The sequence below is a fragment of the Artemia sp. Qi Xiang Cuo genome, chromosome 2 (genome assembly GCF_049724085.1).
Source record: "Artemia sp. Qi Xiang Cuo chromosome 2, ASM4972408v1, whole genome shotgun sequence".
Lineage (NCBI taxonomy): Eukaryota > Metazoa > Arthropoda > Branchiopoda > Anostraca > Artemiidae > Artemia > Artemia sp. Qi Xiang Cuo.
The window spans coordinates 84,497,154-84,510,646 of record NC_142795.1 but is presented as its reverse complement, the minus strand read 5'-3'; the positions used below and the strand labels follow the sequence as shown (position 1 = coordinate 84,510,646).

The window sequence follows — 13,493 nt, the reverse complement described above, 5'->3', positions numbered from 1 at the left end:
GAATGAATCTCAAATTCTAAAGGACCTTTAGAAAAAGGACCTTTAGATGCCATCTTTAGAAAAAGATGGCATTAAAGTAACAGCCTCCAATTTCAAAACACCGTAAATGTCACGTAGCATTAATAACATTAAGTATAATTACATTAAGTAATATTAGTATAAGTACATTACGAACTAAGCAACAGTTTAGAGTGAAGAGCGAGGTGTTTAGGAGGGGGAACACCCTTCATATACCAGCAATACCCCCCTTGAACTAAAATTCTTTCTTGAACTAAAAATCTTAATACATTTAAAAAAAAAACAGAATAACAAAAGAAAAACTAAATTTAAACTTAGAATCTACCTGTCAAATGACCCTCTTTCTTTTGATTGTCAAATTCAACTAAATAAAATGAACAGTTAAAGAAAAATTAGCACAAGAGAATATTATCAAATATTTTGTGATAGCAAACTATAAGTAAAAAGTAAATGGGGCCAGTATTCCCCCAAACTAAAACCACAATATTTATGACAATTGGTACACTAACAGAATTGACTTTTATCCTTATTCTAAATATATAAAATTCATTCAGTTTATTGTTACCCACCAAACGCAACAAATCTGAGGAAATTTGTCTGATTTTCAAAAAAAGGGGGAAGTTAGCTGTAAACTGTAAATGTTAGTAATTGTATAGTATATATTTTATGTCAATACCATTTGATGCATTGTCAATGTCACTGCACTTTCAAATGTCAATGTCAAATCGATTATCAAATCGATCAAATCGATACATCTTCAATTAAAATTCAGGCAAAGTAAACTGGAATTTTTATCAATTTATGTTAGTCCTATATTCTGCTGTTAACCCCCCCTATGTTAGCCCTCATTCTGCTACAGTATACTAGGTTGCTGAAACGAACGTTTTACAAAATCCTGAATAAGAAAGAAGAGATCGAAATCAATTTTGGACTCTGCTAATTTGTCCAGGTCATAGAATATCAGGTTTATATAAATTGTGATTTGAAAAGAATAAAATCAGATTTCTCTGTTCAATTTCACAAATCTTATATTTGCACCTTCATTTTATTATTATTAAAAAAACGACATAGAACATTTTAAAGACTCAAGAAAAATGAATAACAAAAAAAAGAAACAATACTTAATTTTTCGAAAGAAAAAAGAAGAAAAAATAATCAAAAATAAAATAAAAAAGAAAAGATCAAAATGAAAAAAAAACTGAATGCAACAAGTGTCAAAATTTTCTCCGAAGGTTAAAACATTTGAATCTATTAATCAATCGTTGAGGCTCGTACCCCAAATGACCAAAAATAGACCACTCTAGCAAAATGATAACCAAAAACATTAAATAAAATTCAAATTAGGCACTGGACCAACTAAATTCATGTCCGCTATTTGTTGAAATACCAAGGACAGTGAAAATGAAATAAGATTGTTGTCTGGCTAATGTAAACCAATTGGTTAATTGGTTATTGGTTAATGGACGGTCAAAATGAAATCTCATCGATGGAATTACTTAATTGTTAATGGGTTGTTGGAATTGATTAATGTACAAAAAAAAAAAATGAAAATGAAATCTGACTGTTGGTGCTGGTTAATGGAAGCTTACACAGCGAAATAAATCTTAAGAAATTAGAAAAAATCGAAGTCAATTGTGGTAAAAAAAAAAAAAAAAAAAAAAAAAAATCACCATATCGTCGTCAGTCGGGTATCAAAAGGACGTATCTACATAATTGTAAATTTTCAGAGGAACAGAAAAAAATCTCAAAACTTTTTTTTTATTTCCCCTCCAATAACCGTAAAACAAAAACGGATTGATATGTATTGATTTGCATATCGATCTGCTTTTGTTTTACGTTTATCAGAGGGGAAATAAAAAGGTTGTAAGGTTTTTTTTTCTGCTCCTCTGAAAATTTACAATTATGGAGATACGTCCTTTTGATACCCGACTGGCAATATGCAGTTATACAGCTTTTGGTAGTGGCGGGCGCCAAATTAGAAAAAAAAAGAAACGTGAGTGAAAAATCAGCACAAAAATGAACTGAAAACATATGGCACTAAGCAACTTAAAAACATGTAGCTTTCCATTGAAAATGTCTTGTAGATCAGCAGATTGTTAATGGTTAAACTTTTCCGGACAAAAACCGTTTTCTACTTCAATAAATTTGTTTTTCTTTATGTGATACTGCCCTAGGAATTTCATAATTTTTGAACAACCAAAAAGAGAAGTCTTAAAAATTGGTGGTTTTTAAGTATAAGATGGAGAGCCCAGAGAGCAAAACTATTTTTATTTTGATGTCCTTGGGACCCCTAGAATATCTCTAATTTGGCAACAATGGACTCACCTGAAGCTCGTGGCAACGCTCCCAAAAAACTTGACTGTATTCAATAACTTCTTCAGGTGTTTTTCCTTCAACCTCTTTAGCAATGGAATCAATATCATCCCTGCCGTATTTTTCATGAGCTTTAATAAACTGAGTGAAGTCTCGCTTGCTCCAGTTTGTGAAACCCTGAAAAAAAAAATTCAAAACCAATATTAAAAATTAAAAAACGCAAGATTAAAAACACACTTTCATGGACAAAATGAGCTTCTAATAAAGATCGTATTTACTACAAGAGGCACCAGTTGGAGGTGGAGGGGGGTGGGGGGAAAGTCTAGTCCGTCTTGCCTTAAGCCCCTAATCTTAGCCCTTTAAGCCTTGAGCCCCTAAGTATCTATACTTTGCTAGTATAGATGGTATTTGGTGGATACTTAAGAGTTTGAGCTTCCATCCTGCCTCAGACCCTTAGCCCTCAAGTATCTAAACTTTGCTGGAATAGATAGTATTTGCTAAATACTTTGGACTTTGAGCTTCCATCGTAGACCATAATTAAAAAAAAACCATTAATGCGAGCAGGAAAAATTTCGCAAAAATAAATAAAAGCTCTAGTTCAAAGAATTTTTTTAGTTTTCAATTCCTTTGTTTGGTTACCCTTTTATTGTTAGTGTTTAAAAAGTATTGCTATTGTTGAGTTATTGGTTTTATTACATTATTGAATACCGTTTTATTACATTTACTGAGTTTTAAGATAACGCTACAATAACACAATAGCCTAAGTTATTGTTTAGTTATCATTTTATTAGTGGGGCTGTTAAACGGAAAATATCTCTAGAATCGTGCACTTCTAGCAAAAAGCACCAAAATTGGTGAAGATATAGATATAGATTGGATTCCCCGAAAGCACGCGGAATCCAATGGTGACGGGAAGCACGTCAAGCGGACGCTTGAAAGCACCTTTACGGGCACCCGAAGCGCTAAAAAAGCGCAAGTTTACCAGTCTCTCTACAGACGCATCAAAACTCCTGACAATACGTTTTAAGATATGGAGATTCCAATGGCACCTAAATAAAAAGCAACGGATTGCTCTGAAGTGCGCAATAGAGCGCAAAATGGAAGCACGTAAAGCGCAAAATGGAAGCACCTATTCAATGGAATACAAAAACTGGCAAAAACATAGTTAGAGTACTAGAAGTTCAACTATTACAAGAAGCAGCTCGAGTTTGTCTGTCCAAGCGCGTATTTCCGCGCTGAAAAACGCGCAACCAGTACAAAACTGTGGAACGTTTTGAGAAACTCCGGAAAAAGTGGAAATATAGTATGAAATATGGGGAACCCAATGGTGATCGGTATAAAGCCGAGCGATTGCTCTATAGCGTCTTATAAAACACCTGGAGCACTAAAAAAGCGCAAGTTTACCAGCCTCGCTACAAAAGCATCAAAATTTCTGTTTTCCAGACGAACTGAAATTCCGAAATGGGAAGGAACAGTGGATTGCAGAAGATCACGAAATGGGCTTGGCATTTCAGAAGAGGTTCCAGACAAACACTAAAAACCTTGTAAATACCCTAATAGAATAGGTAATCCTCTCGAAAGTATGTATGACAGTCTCGTTTCCATCGACTCCGGGAGAGTACCCCATCGTTTTGCCATCAGTAGTTACCGCAGTCTGGAAATTTTCGGCTAATCCCAGTATGATGCTTTTGTGGAAGAGCGTTTTTAAAAACGTACAAAGCCTATTGATTCACCGATACGCCAAAACAAGATATCATTATTTTCAACTCCCATTCCCTCATCGATACCGAAGTCGAACTTGGTATCAAAGTCGAAAGTCGAACATAGATACCGACTTTGCCATCCTTCAGATGGCCAAGTCAGATTCGGCCCTATTTGCCAAACTCTATATTGGCTGCAACACCAGAGGCGCTGACTTTGAAGAGTTTTATAAACACGAGAACCTTCTTTTCCCTCCTTCAATCTCTGATCAGGGTAATCTGAGATTCGGCACGATGTCTGATATTGTAACTCTGCTCAAAGCTTATTCTTCTGGAGTTGTGACCGAGAAACCTCAACCCGCTTCCAAGGTTTTTGATGGTACTGTCCCAGTCCACCTTATAAAGCCCAAAAGCAAGACGTTTGGTGAATATGTTGCAGAAGAAATCTGCCAATACCTTCGTCAGCGGTTCACAAGTGAAACACAGCGAGTTGACGTCGTCTTTGGTGTTTATAAGTCCGACAGTTTGAAAATTTCTACACGAGAAAAACGCGGCAAGGCTATGTATCTGACAGAGATTGAAGAAAGAACGCCGATTCCAAAAAACTGGACTAGTTTCCTTCAGTGTTCAGACGACAAGCAGAGCCTACTCAAGTTCATGATAAAAAAAAGAATTGCGACACTGTTACCAATCATTTGGTTGTCGTGACTTCTGGTGATAGTGCAAGAAGTACAGTTCTATCTGACTTGGCTGAAATTCATCCTAACAACAACGAGGAGGGAGAAAGCTGGATAGTCCTACACTGCCTTCATCAAGCGCGCTGCAACATGAAATTCATCACTGTCAGAACGGTTTATTCATGTGTAGTTGTTCTGCTCATCGCAAAGTACTTTCTTATTGGGATTGATCAACTGTACGTAGCATACGGCCAAGGGAAGAGTTCCCGCTTTATTCCTGTTCACGACGTAGCAACTGCACTTGGCGAAGAAAAGGCGCAGTCACTGTTTTTATGGAAAGCAAAGGAGGGTTTTGGAAAGTATGGAAAGCGCACAGTGCCATAACACCAGTCTTCAACCGCCTGTCTTCTCCTTTTTAAGAGCTCACTGAAAACGACTTTGCACAGACTGTTAAGTTCATTGTGTTTGTATATGACAGATCCAGTGGGAAAGAGTCGGGAAACAAGTTGAGGAAGTATCTGTTCACAAAAAAAGGATGATTCATGGACAGACTTCCGCCAACCCAGGATGCGCTAAACCAACAGATTCGGCACGCTTACCTTCAAGCCCAGGTATGGTCCAGTTATCATCTTGTCATTATTCCCGAAAAGAACCCCAACGATTACGGATGAGGAAAGACTAGCAATGGGCTTTGGGCTCCCCGATGGTCAACCCTGCCCCAAGCTTCTGTCGCCTGTCGAGAGCTTATGCGATGCAGTTGCAAAAAGCAATGCTCTGGGTGCTGCAACTACAAGAGCAGCCCAATTGAGTGCACTGATAAGTTCTTGCCACGGGTTCTGCCAATTATAATGAATTTTTATTAATTATGTATTTTGATATCCCTTTTAAGATTTAAGCCTAACTTAGAATCTCGGTTGCTCAACATGTGATCTGATATATCAGCGAAGTGCCATATTATGTGATAATTATTGCCTTATTTTGTATTCCATTATCCAATAAGAATGACAATTAAGATAAGTTAGCTAAAGTAGCAAACGGAAATGGCTTTTTTGGTTGCGCATCTCCGACAAAGTGCCATGTAGGTAGACCCCGGCGCCGCGCCGATGAGGGAAGACCGGCGGCGGGGGCCAAAAACAGCACGCCGCGCCACGCCGCCGGTAAGATGTCGGTGGCGCGCCGCCGGTAAGATGTCGGCAGCGCGCCGTCGGCGCGATCAATGTTTACCGCAAACATTAATGTTTTCATCAGTCTTTCTCAAATCACAGCTTAAATTTACAACAGATTCAAGCCTATTCATGAGTTCAAAAATTCACAAGTCGCTGGCTGGAAACTGGTCTTCTTCGTTATTCATCAAGAGAAGTAGAAATCTGGTAGAAACGAAATGGCTGTGTGAATTCTTAACATAAATTATTATCAAAATTAGTAGTTTTTTTTCATCGAGCATTGCCGCATACAAAACTTTAAATACCGTATCACAAAATTCGTCAGTTATCTGGGTAAAAACTTTGAATATAACTTTGAACTTAGAAGCTTAATTTTTTCATAATGCCCTTTGCCTATATCTGTTTTTTCACCTTTAAAACAGTTGAAATGGGCGACTTTGATATTGATTGTTTTTTTTTGCTCTTTTGGATTCCTAAAAAGCCTTCTTGTATTAAAAACTTGTTTTTAATAACAATTAAAAAAAAATACATTTGAAGTTTTTTTTGGCTTCTTTAAAGAATATATGTCATGTAGGGTAAGGCTGAACTGCTGCTTTTTTATTGCTTTTGGCTGCTCTTTTGGATAGTATTCATTTTTTCTTTTGGGGATTAATTCCAAATTATAAATTCATAAATACCTAATATCAGTCAAATTATAAACTGCATCAAAAAGGAATAAATTTATCAAATTGAAAAATACATGATGAACACTTCACATGAGAACACTTCAATTACAATGAAACAAAAAACACTTAATAGTTTATTCTGTATGAAGAAAAATGAAGTGCCAGCTATTTTCTTAGGTAAAAAAAAATGAAAAGCTCATCCATTTTAAATGTAATTAAATGAAATAATATGCAGACTGAAGTAGCTCCAGGAAGATGTAGAGATTTTCTTCCTAGTTGGTCACTTTTAATCCAAGCAAAATGTTAGGAGTTTTAGTATCAGTTATTGAGTTTAAGCTTTGATTTCCAAATGCTCACAAAAATTATCAAATATAAGAAAGTCGCAACAATAAGTCACCTGGGGTCAAAATACTCAAAGACTGCTCTTTGATCCCCACCCAGGCTCAAAGCTTCTGCCATGGTCAGTTCCATAGAAATCTCCAAAGAGTTCTTTTTTAAAATAGCTTTCAAGCGTAATTAGGGGCATTTAGCCTTTTTTGCTATTCTTCAAAGCTTCGAAAAAAGTGTTATAGTATTCCAAATGTTACATTTGTTATATTTGTGCATATTTTTGGTAATCTTTTGTGCGGTGATCTAATTTTTTAAACCACTGTAGATACGTAAGAACGTTGCAACATCTAATGCCCTGAGGTCATGAGACCGTCAAAGACTCCTCCTTGAACCTCCCAAATTGAAAGCTTTTATTATGACCAGGCCTTTTAATGTAACTTGGGCACTGGACTAAGGGCGCCATTGTCACTCGAACGCAACGTTAGGTGGGGATGTCGATATCGCTTTCGTCACACCAATTCGTTTTAGTGTGAATCTACCTGGTACTTATGAATGAATGTTTTCAAAGTAAACCCGTTTCATCAATAAAAAAAAATGGGTTGGACGCATATGTCCCTTTCCCTTTGGACGATAAAACTATACTAGTGTTGTATCAAGTATAACTCACGAAAATCTTGTTAATTTTTGTCAACCTTTCAACTTTTTGGCATCCCTGCTTTCAATTAAAGAAATTAAGGTACTATCACTTAAATATAGTAACTCCCTATGCCCCCCCCCCTCTGGATACCATCTTGATAGGATACCGTCTCTGCTTTAAATAAAAAAATTACTTATTGGCACCCCTGCTTTCAAAAAAAAACCGAGGCATCGTCATTTAAATATGATAGCTTACTACCCCTCCCCCCTGGATACCACCTTGATAGGATGCAGTCTCTGCTTTAAATTAAAAAAAAAAACTTTTGGGACTCCCCGCTTTCGATAAAAAAATTTCGAGATATTATCATTTAAATGTAATATCTCCCTACCCCCCCCCCCCTCCCTCTGGATACCCTCTTGATAGGATGCCGTCTCAGCTTTCATTAGAAGAATGATTTACTTAATAATTAACTAGGTCGCTATATGGTTGAAACAAACACACAAAATAACGTTAAGCAGTTTAGTGTTCATTGAAAAAAAATTGAGGGTATGAGTAAAGGGGTACAAAGACAACAACAAAAATGTCGAAATTATTCAGATATACCTCAAATTATTGGAAAACTGAGTCATAGATTCGCCGTGGCATTTAAAGATCCAAAGAATCTAATTAAAAGGGAGCACACACAAAAGCCAAATTAGGCCAGTAGCCTATAAGAAATCGCAAAATACCCAAGACAATGAACAAGTCCTAATGGGGGGAGGGGGCTGGGACGATCAAAATATTTCAATGGTTTCCCAGGGAATTTGATATCATTTTCTTCCGTCTCCACTTTAATTGAAAAAAATAATTATTTTTTTTGCGTCCCTGCTTTCAGTAAAAAAAAATGAGGCATTATCATGTAAAAATGATAGCCCCCTATCCCCCCGTATAGGCAATAATTTACAGTTTTTTATGAATTATATTTTTGGGGTAACTGCCGGTTCAATCTTTAATTCCCAAACCTTTTACATAGCTTAGTCTACAGCTAAATTTTGTCTCAATAGAAGGTTTTATTGTTGTTTTTTTTTGGGGGGGGGCAGAAAAGCTTCCGAAAGAAGATTGTATTTTCCATCAGGCGTTCAACAATTGAATATTAAACATTAAGAAAATCTTATCTAAAAATAGCAAAAAAAAATCTGCAAACTTACAATTCAGTTGTAGAACCAATCTGTCGGCTGTCAGTTTCAAAATCCAACTGAAGGCTGAAGCTTTATAGTAGTAAATACGTCCTACAATTCTATTCAACTTGAAAATAAAATTCTTGACTACGAATGATGTAAGAAATAGCGACTGGGAAACTGCATTCGAAATTATTTAAACTCATTTCATAAAGACGATACTTTGTTTTGTCAACATATGAAGAACTGTGTATATTGCAATATTAGCAATTGCATATTGCATCTGTCTGGTTTTTATGCAAAGTAACAAAAAAGACGAAAATTAACGAACAAGAGAGTAGTGAAGAATTATGTTATTCACAGTAATATTTGGCAGGGAAAGTCACCGGTGATAAATCGCTAGGGGTGGCACCGTGATTGCGTGATTTTCGGGGATTCGGGGAACCAATTATTTTTTTGGGGTGACGCATATGTTTTGGGGGAAATTCGCGAAAATTCAGGGATAGTGTAAGCCTTGCTTGATTTCTAATCAGGAAAATCGAAATACTAAACCACACGAGAAGGAAAAGCTCCGACTTTGCGGTTGACGCAATAAAGAATTGCCGCAAAATTAATTTAAAGTCGACCGAACGCCTGCGGCGCTACGACCGTTCGGCGTCGTTCGACCGGGTGTCTCGTCGGCGGCGTTCGGTCGATCCGCCGGCGCGGCGCCGGGGTCTACATGAAGGTCTATATGTGTTCAAAATCCTTTATTCTTTTCGTGTCATGAAGCGTCATGGGCTCTGCTGGACGAACGAAACCGCACTTCGTATCGCATGTTCAATATCATTTCGAATTTTCGCTTGTTTTAAGAGACTAATGTTTTGTAAGTTTTTCTACCTTTAGGCTAGAAGCAGGCATAAAGACATATCAGGACCAGATACTGGTTTACAAATTCACTTTCTTCTTAACACCTTTCGACTCTCGGATTTTCAAACCGTGTTTCTACCAAATCTGAACTTTCTGTAACAAGCAGATGGGTTTTGAGCTTTTAGCGCACTTTTCAGTGATTGCAAAGGTGCTATAGAGCGATCGCTCGACTTTCTAGCTACGATTATTGGGTTCCCCATACTTTGTACTACATTACCACCTTTTCCAGAGTTTCTTCAAACTTTCCATCAGTTTTGCGCTTTTTGCGCGCTTTTGAGCGCACAAATTTGTGCTTTGACGCGCAGACTCGAGCTGTTGCTTGTAATCTTCGGACTTCGACTTCTAGTACTCTAAACTATGATTTTGCCTGTTTTGGTACTGCATAAGATAGGTGCTCCTATTTTACGCTTTACGCGCTTTTTTAGCGCTCCATTGTGCGCTTCAGAGCGCTCCATTACTTTTTATATAGCCGCCATTGGAATCACCATATCTTAAAATGTATATTCAGAGGTTTTGATGCTTCTGTAGAGATACTGGTAAACTTGCGCCTTTTTTAGCGCTTCGGGCGCTCGTAAAGGTGCTTTAGAGCGCCCGCTCGACGTGCTTTTCGTCACCATTAGATTCCCCGTGCTTTAATCTATATTTCCACCAATTTTCGTGCTTTTTGCCAGAAGTGCACGATTCTTGTGCTTAATAGCCCCGCTAAATGGTTATGTCCAGCTTCTCTCCTCTGTGGTGGGTTAATTTGCTTGAGCATTTTATATATAATATATATTAATAATAAGATTGATATACTATTTTAAGTTGTCTATGCTGAGTTTCCCGCATTGCTGATGTTGAGTTTCCCGTATTGAGTCGAGTGAATTGAATTTCTGATATGTTGAGCCATTATTATGAAAATTCGGATATGGAGAAACGTGGTATTACTTTTGGGTGTGCGGAGTTTCTCTCTTGAATTTTGGTCGGTTAGTTTAACGTGTTAAAACATAATTTATTATTGATACTTTTTTAAGATAGGTACTCAATGGACTCTTTTTTCTAGAAATTTTCTAGGGCCTTATTTAGAGAATATCGCTTTCAGTCATAAATACTTTCAATCCTGAATTCAGGTTACAACGTCGCTTACTGAGAAAAACAGAAGTTTACATCTTGACCCCATAGTTAAAGATTTTAAGAAAGTACCTGGGTAAGTAACTGCTCCTTCTCAGCCTGCTCTTCTTCGCTTAGAGTGTCGGCTTCGTCGATTTTCTTCTGCTCCTCACGTTGAGTTTTAGCTGCCTCAGGACCTAGGTCTGGATTCTTAGGAACTTTATATCTGAAAAATAAAATCTGATATCAGCAAATTGCGTTATAACCCTGATCACTGATTTCAATAAAAAAAAAAAAAAAACAGTTGAAAAAAAAGATCACTGATTTCAATAAAAAGAATCTCATTTTCTCAGCTTGAACCCATCAAATAGGATTTCGGCTTTTAAAAAAGTGTAGAACCTGGTATTTAGCTATTTTTGAGCCTGATATTGAGTTTGAGCTTGATATTCGGCTATTTTTGAGTCAGATTGAGACTGATATTGAGTTTGACATTCGGCTATTCTTGAGCCTGATATTCAAATTGAATTTTTGAGCCTGATATTTGGCTATTCTTGAGCCTGATTGAGACTAATATTGAGTTTGAGCCTAATATTCGGTTATTTTGAAGCCGGGTTGAGACTGATGTTAAGTCTGAGCCTGATATTCAAAATTGAATTTGGAGCCTGATATTCGGCTATTTTTGAGCGTGACTGAGCTTTGAGCCTGACATTCAGTTATTTGTTAGCCTGATTGAGACTGATATAGAGTATGAGCCTAATATTCGGCTATTTTGAAGCCTGATTGAGCCTGATACTAAGTTTGAACCCAATATTCGGCCATTGTTGAGCCTAATACTGTTTGAGCCTGAGCCTGATATTGTGTTTGAGCCTGATATTTGGTTATTTTTTAGCCTGATATTCAAAACTAAATTTTGAGTTTGAATCTGATCTTCGACTATTTTTGAGCCTCATTTTGAGTTTGAGTTAGATATTCAGCTATTTTTGAGCCTGATATTCAGTTTGATCATAGTATTTGGCTATTGTTGAGCCTTATTGAGTCTGGTTTAGTTTGAACCTGAGCCGCAAACTAAAAAAAAAAACTAATGTTCACGCTATAATGACGGGATTTTAAACTCAAAACCGGGTGCGTCCTTGATGCAAGTGCATTTTCCGCTACAGGCACAAGTTTTAATATCTTTGGATTGTTTATAACAGAACCACCTCCCCCCATCATGTTACTGTTTATTTAAGCAAGACCAAACATAATCTCCAAATAGCATAGCTAAGACACTAGTTCTTACTTTCCACAAAGTTTGAATGACATTTGGCACCCATTCTAGGGGATGTCCCTGATAACACAAATTTTGAGGATCCCCTCCTCTCGTAGTAATTGGATTATTTTCAGACAGTCAAAATCTCTGTTAGAATAAGAATAAGTGCCAACAAGGGACTTATTCTTATTACCCACAAATTTTGATTAAGACCTGATAACCCCTTTGGTAAATGTTTTTATGAAAGGTATGTAGGGACTAGGGATGAAAAACACTATTTAGTCCCTATTTGTGGACTAGAAATAGAGGATCTTCTTTTTTTATTTTTACAAAAAAAAAAAAATCGTTTATATAAATACAAAAACGGAACTGAAGAATAACACACTAGCTATAAAACTCGAAATAAACGAGACAATGTTTTGTTTTGTTAATTTAAAAACATAGATGGCCGCTTTACACAGTTTCTGTGTAAAAGAAGACAGTTTCTTTGTCAGTACGCCTAGACTTTAATTTCAGAATTCTAGGATTTTCTCTGTTTTTATTTATAAATTACTATTAATTATTATGCTAACTAAAGTTAACTGATTTCTACATATGTGAAATCTGTGCTTTAAATAATAGAACTTCAAATGTTTTCAACTCAACATTTGACACTTTTCTAGCAAGATCTATTCATTATAAAATATTAGTATTAAAATATATCAGAATATAAGCTTTAATATATATAAATAAAAAAAAATGTAGTCTAAAATAAAAACAGTGTTGAAATTCAATAAATTTGATTGAGATTTGAAAGAGGGCTGAATCCCCCTTTTTATGACCCCCTCCCCTCCCTAGGACCTGTATTGCATACTTAATACTATAGAAATGCTAGTTTTTTTATACATTTAACTGTCGAGTTCGAATTTTTGGCAAAATGTTGAAATCTCCTAACCTTCGATCAACATCCCCAATATATCTCTGAAAAACAATCTATTGGTTCCTTTAAACAGAAATTTAGTAAACACAACTCTAAGGCAAAAACCTAAATGGTTGAATGATGTAGTAAGTGGATGAGTAGTGGCGTGTCAGGCCCTGATTGTTGAATGGTATGTTAATTGGCTGACAAGTGGCATAGCAGGCCCTAATGGATGAATGGTGGGGTAAAAGGTTGGTAAAGTGGCATATCAGGCCTTAATGGCTGAATGGCGCGGTAAATGGTTACAAGTGGCAAATCAAGCCCTAATGGCTGAATGGTGTAGTAAATGGCTGAGTACTGGCATATCTGGCTCCAAGTTTTTAGCGACCTGGTGCCATGAATTTTGACAACAGGCATACATCCGGACAAATTTCTTGTGAAAAACTCCCAAACTGCCGTAAGAAGTGAAGATACTATATAATTATTTTATTTGCCTCTTAAACAAAAAAAAAACATTTTCGAAAAGAATTATAACAAAACTAAAAAGCCGAACTAAAACCTAAAATCAGCAAATATAAAGTCACACAATAATTCAAACTTAAAACTAACACAAATTACCACAAATAAAAGTGGGTCTGCTGCCCATCAATCCTCTAAGGGCCAGTGTGTCACGTGCTCATTGCTGAAG

The 13,493-nt window shown here is 36.6% G+C and overlaps 1 protein-coding gene across 1 annotated transcript in view; it reads right to left on the bottom strand.

Annotated features, from left to right (window-relative positions):
* Iswi (nucleosome-remodeling ATPase imitation SWI) overlaps nucleotides 1-13,493 on the bottom strand; it is a 112,684-nt gene that overhangs the window by 26,766 nt on the left and 72,425 nt on the right. Inside the window, exons 14-15 of the mRNA XM_089103640.1 lie at nucleotides 10,752-10,884; nucleotides 2,344-2,508 (exon numbers count right to left, since the gene is read on the bottom strand). Coding sequence (XP_088959766.1) covers nucleotides 2,344-2,508; nucleotides 10,752-10,884 — 298 coding nt within the window. The remainder of the gene's footprint in view (nucleotides 1-2,343; nucleotides 2,509-10,751; nucleotides 10,885-13,493) is intronic.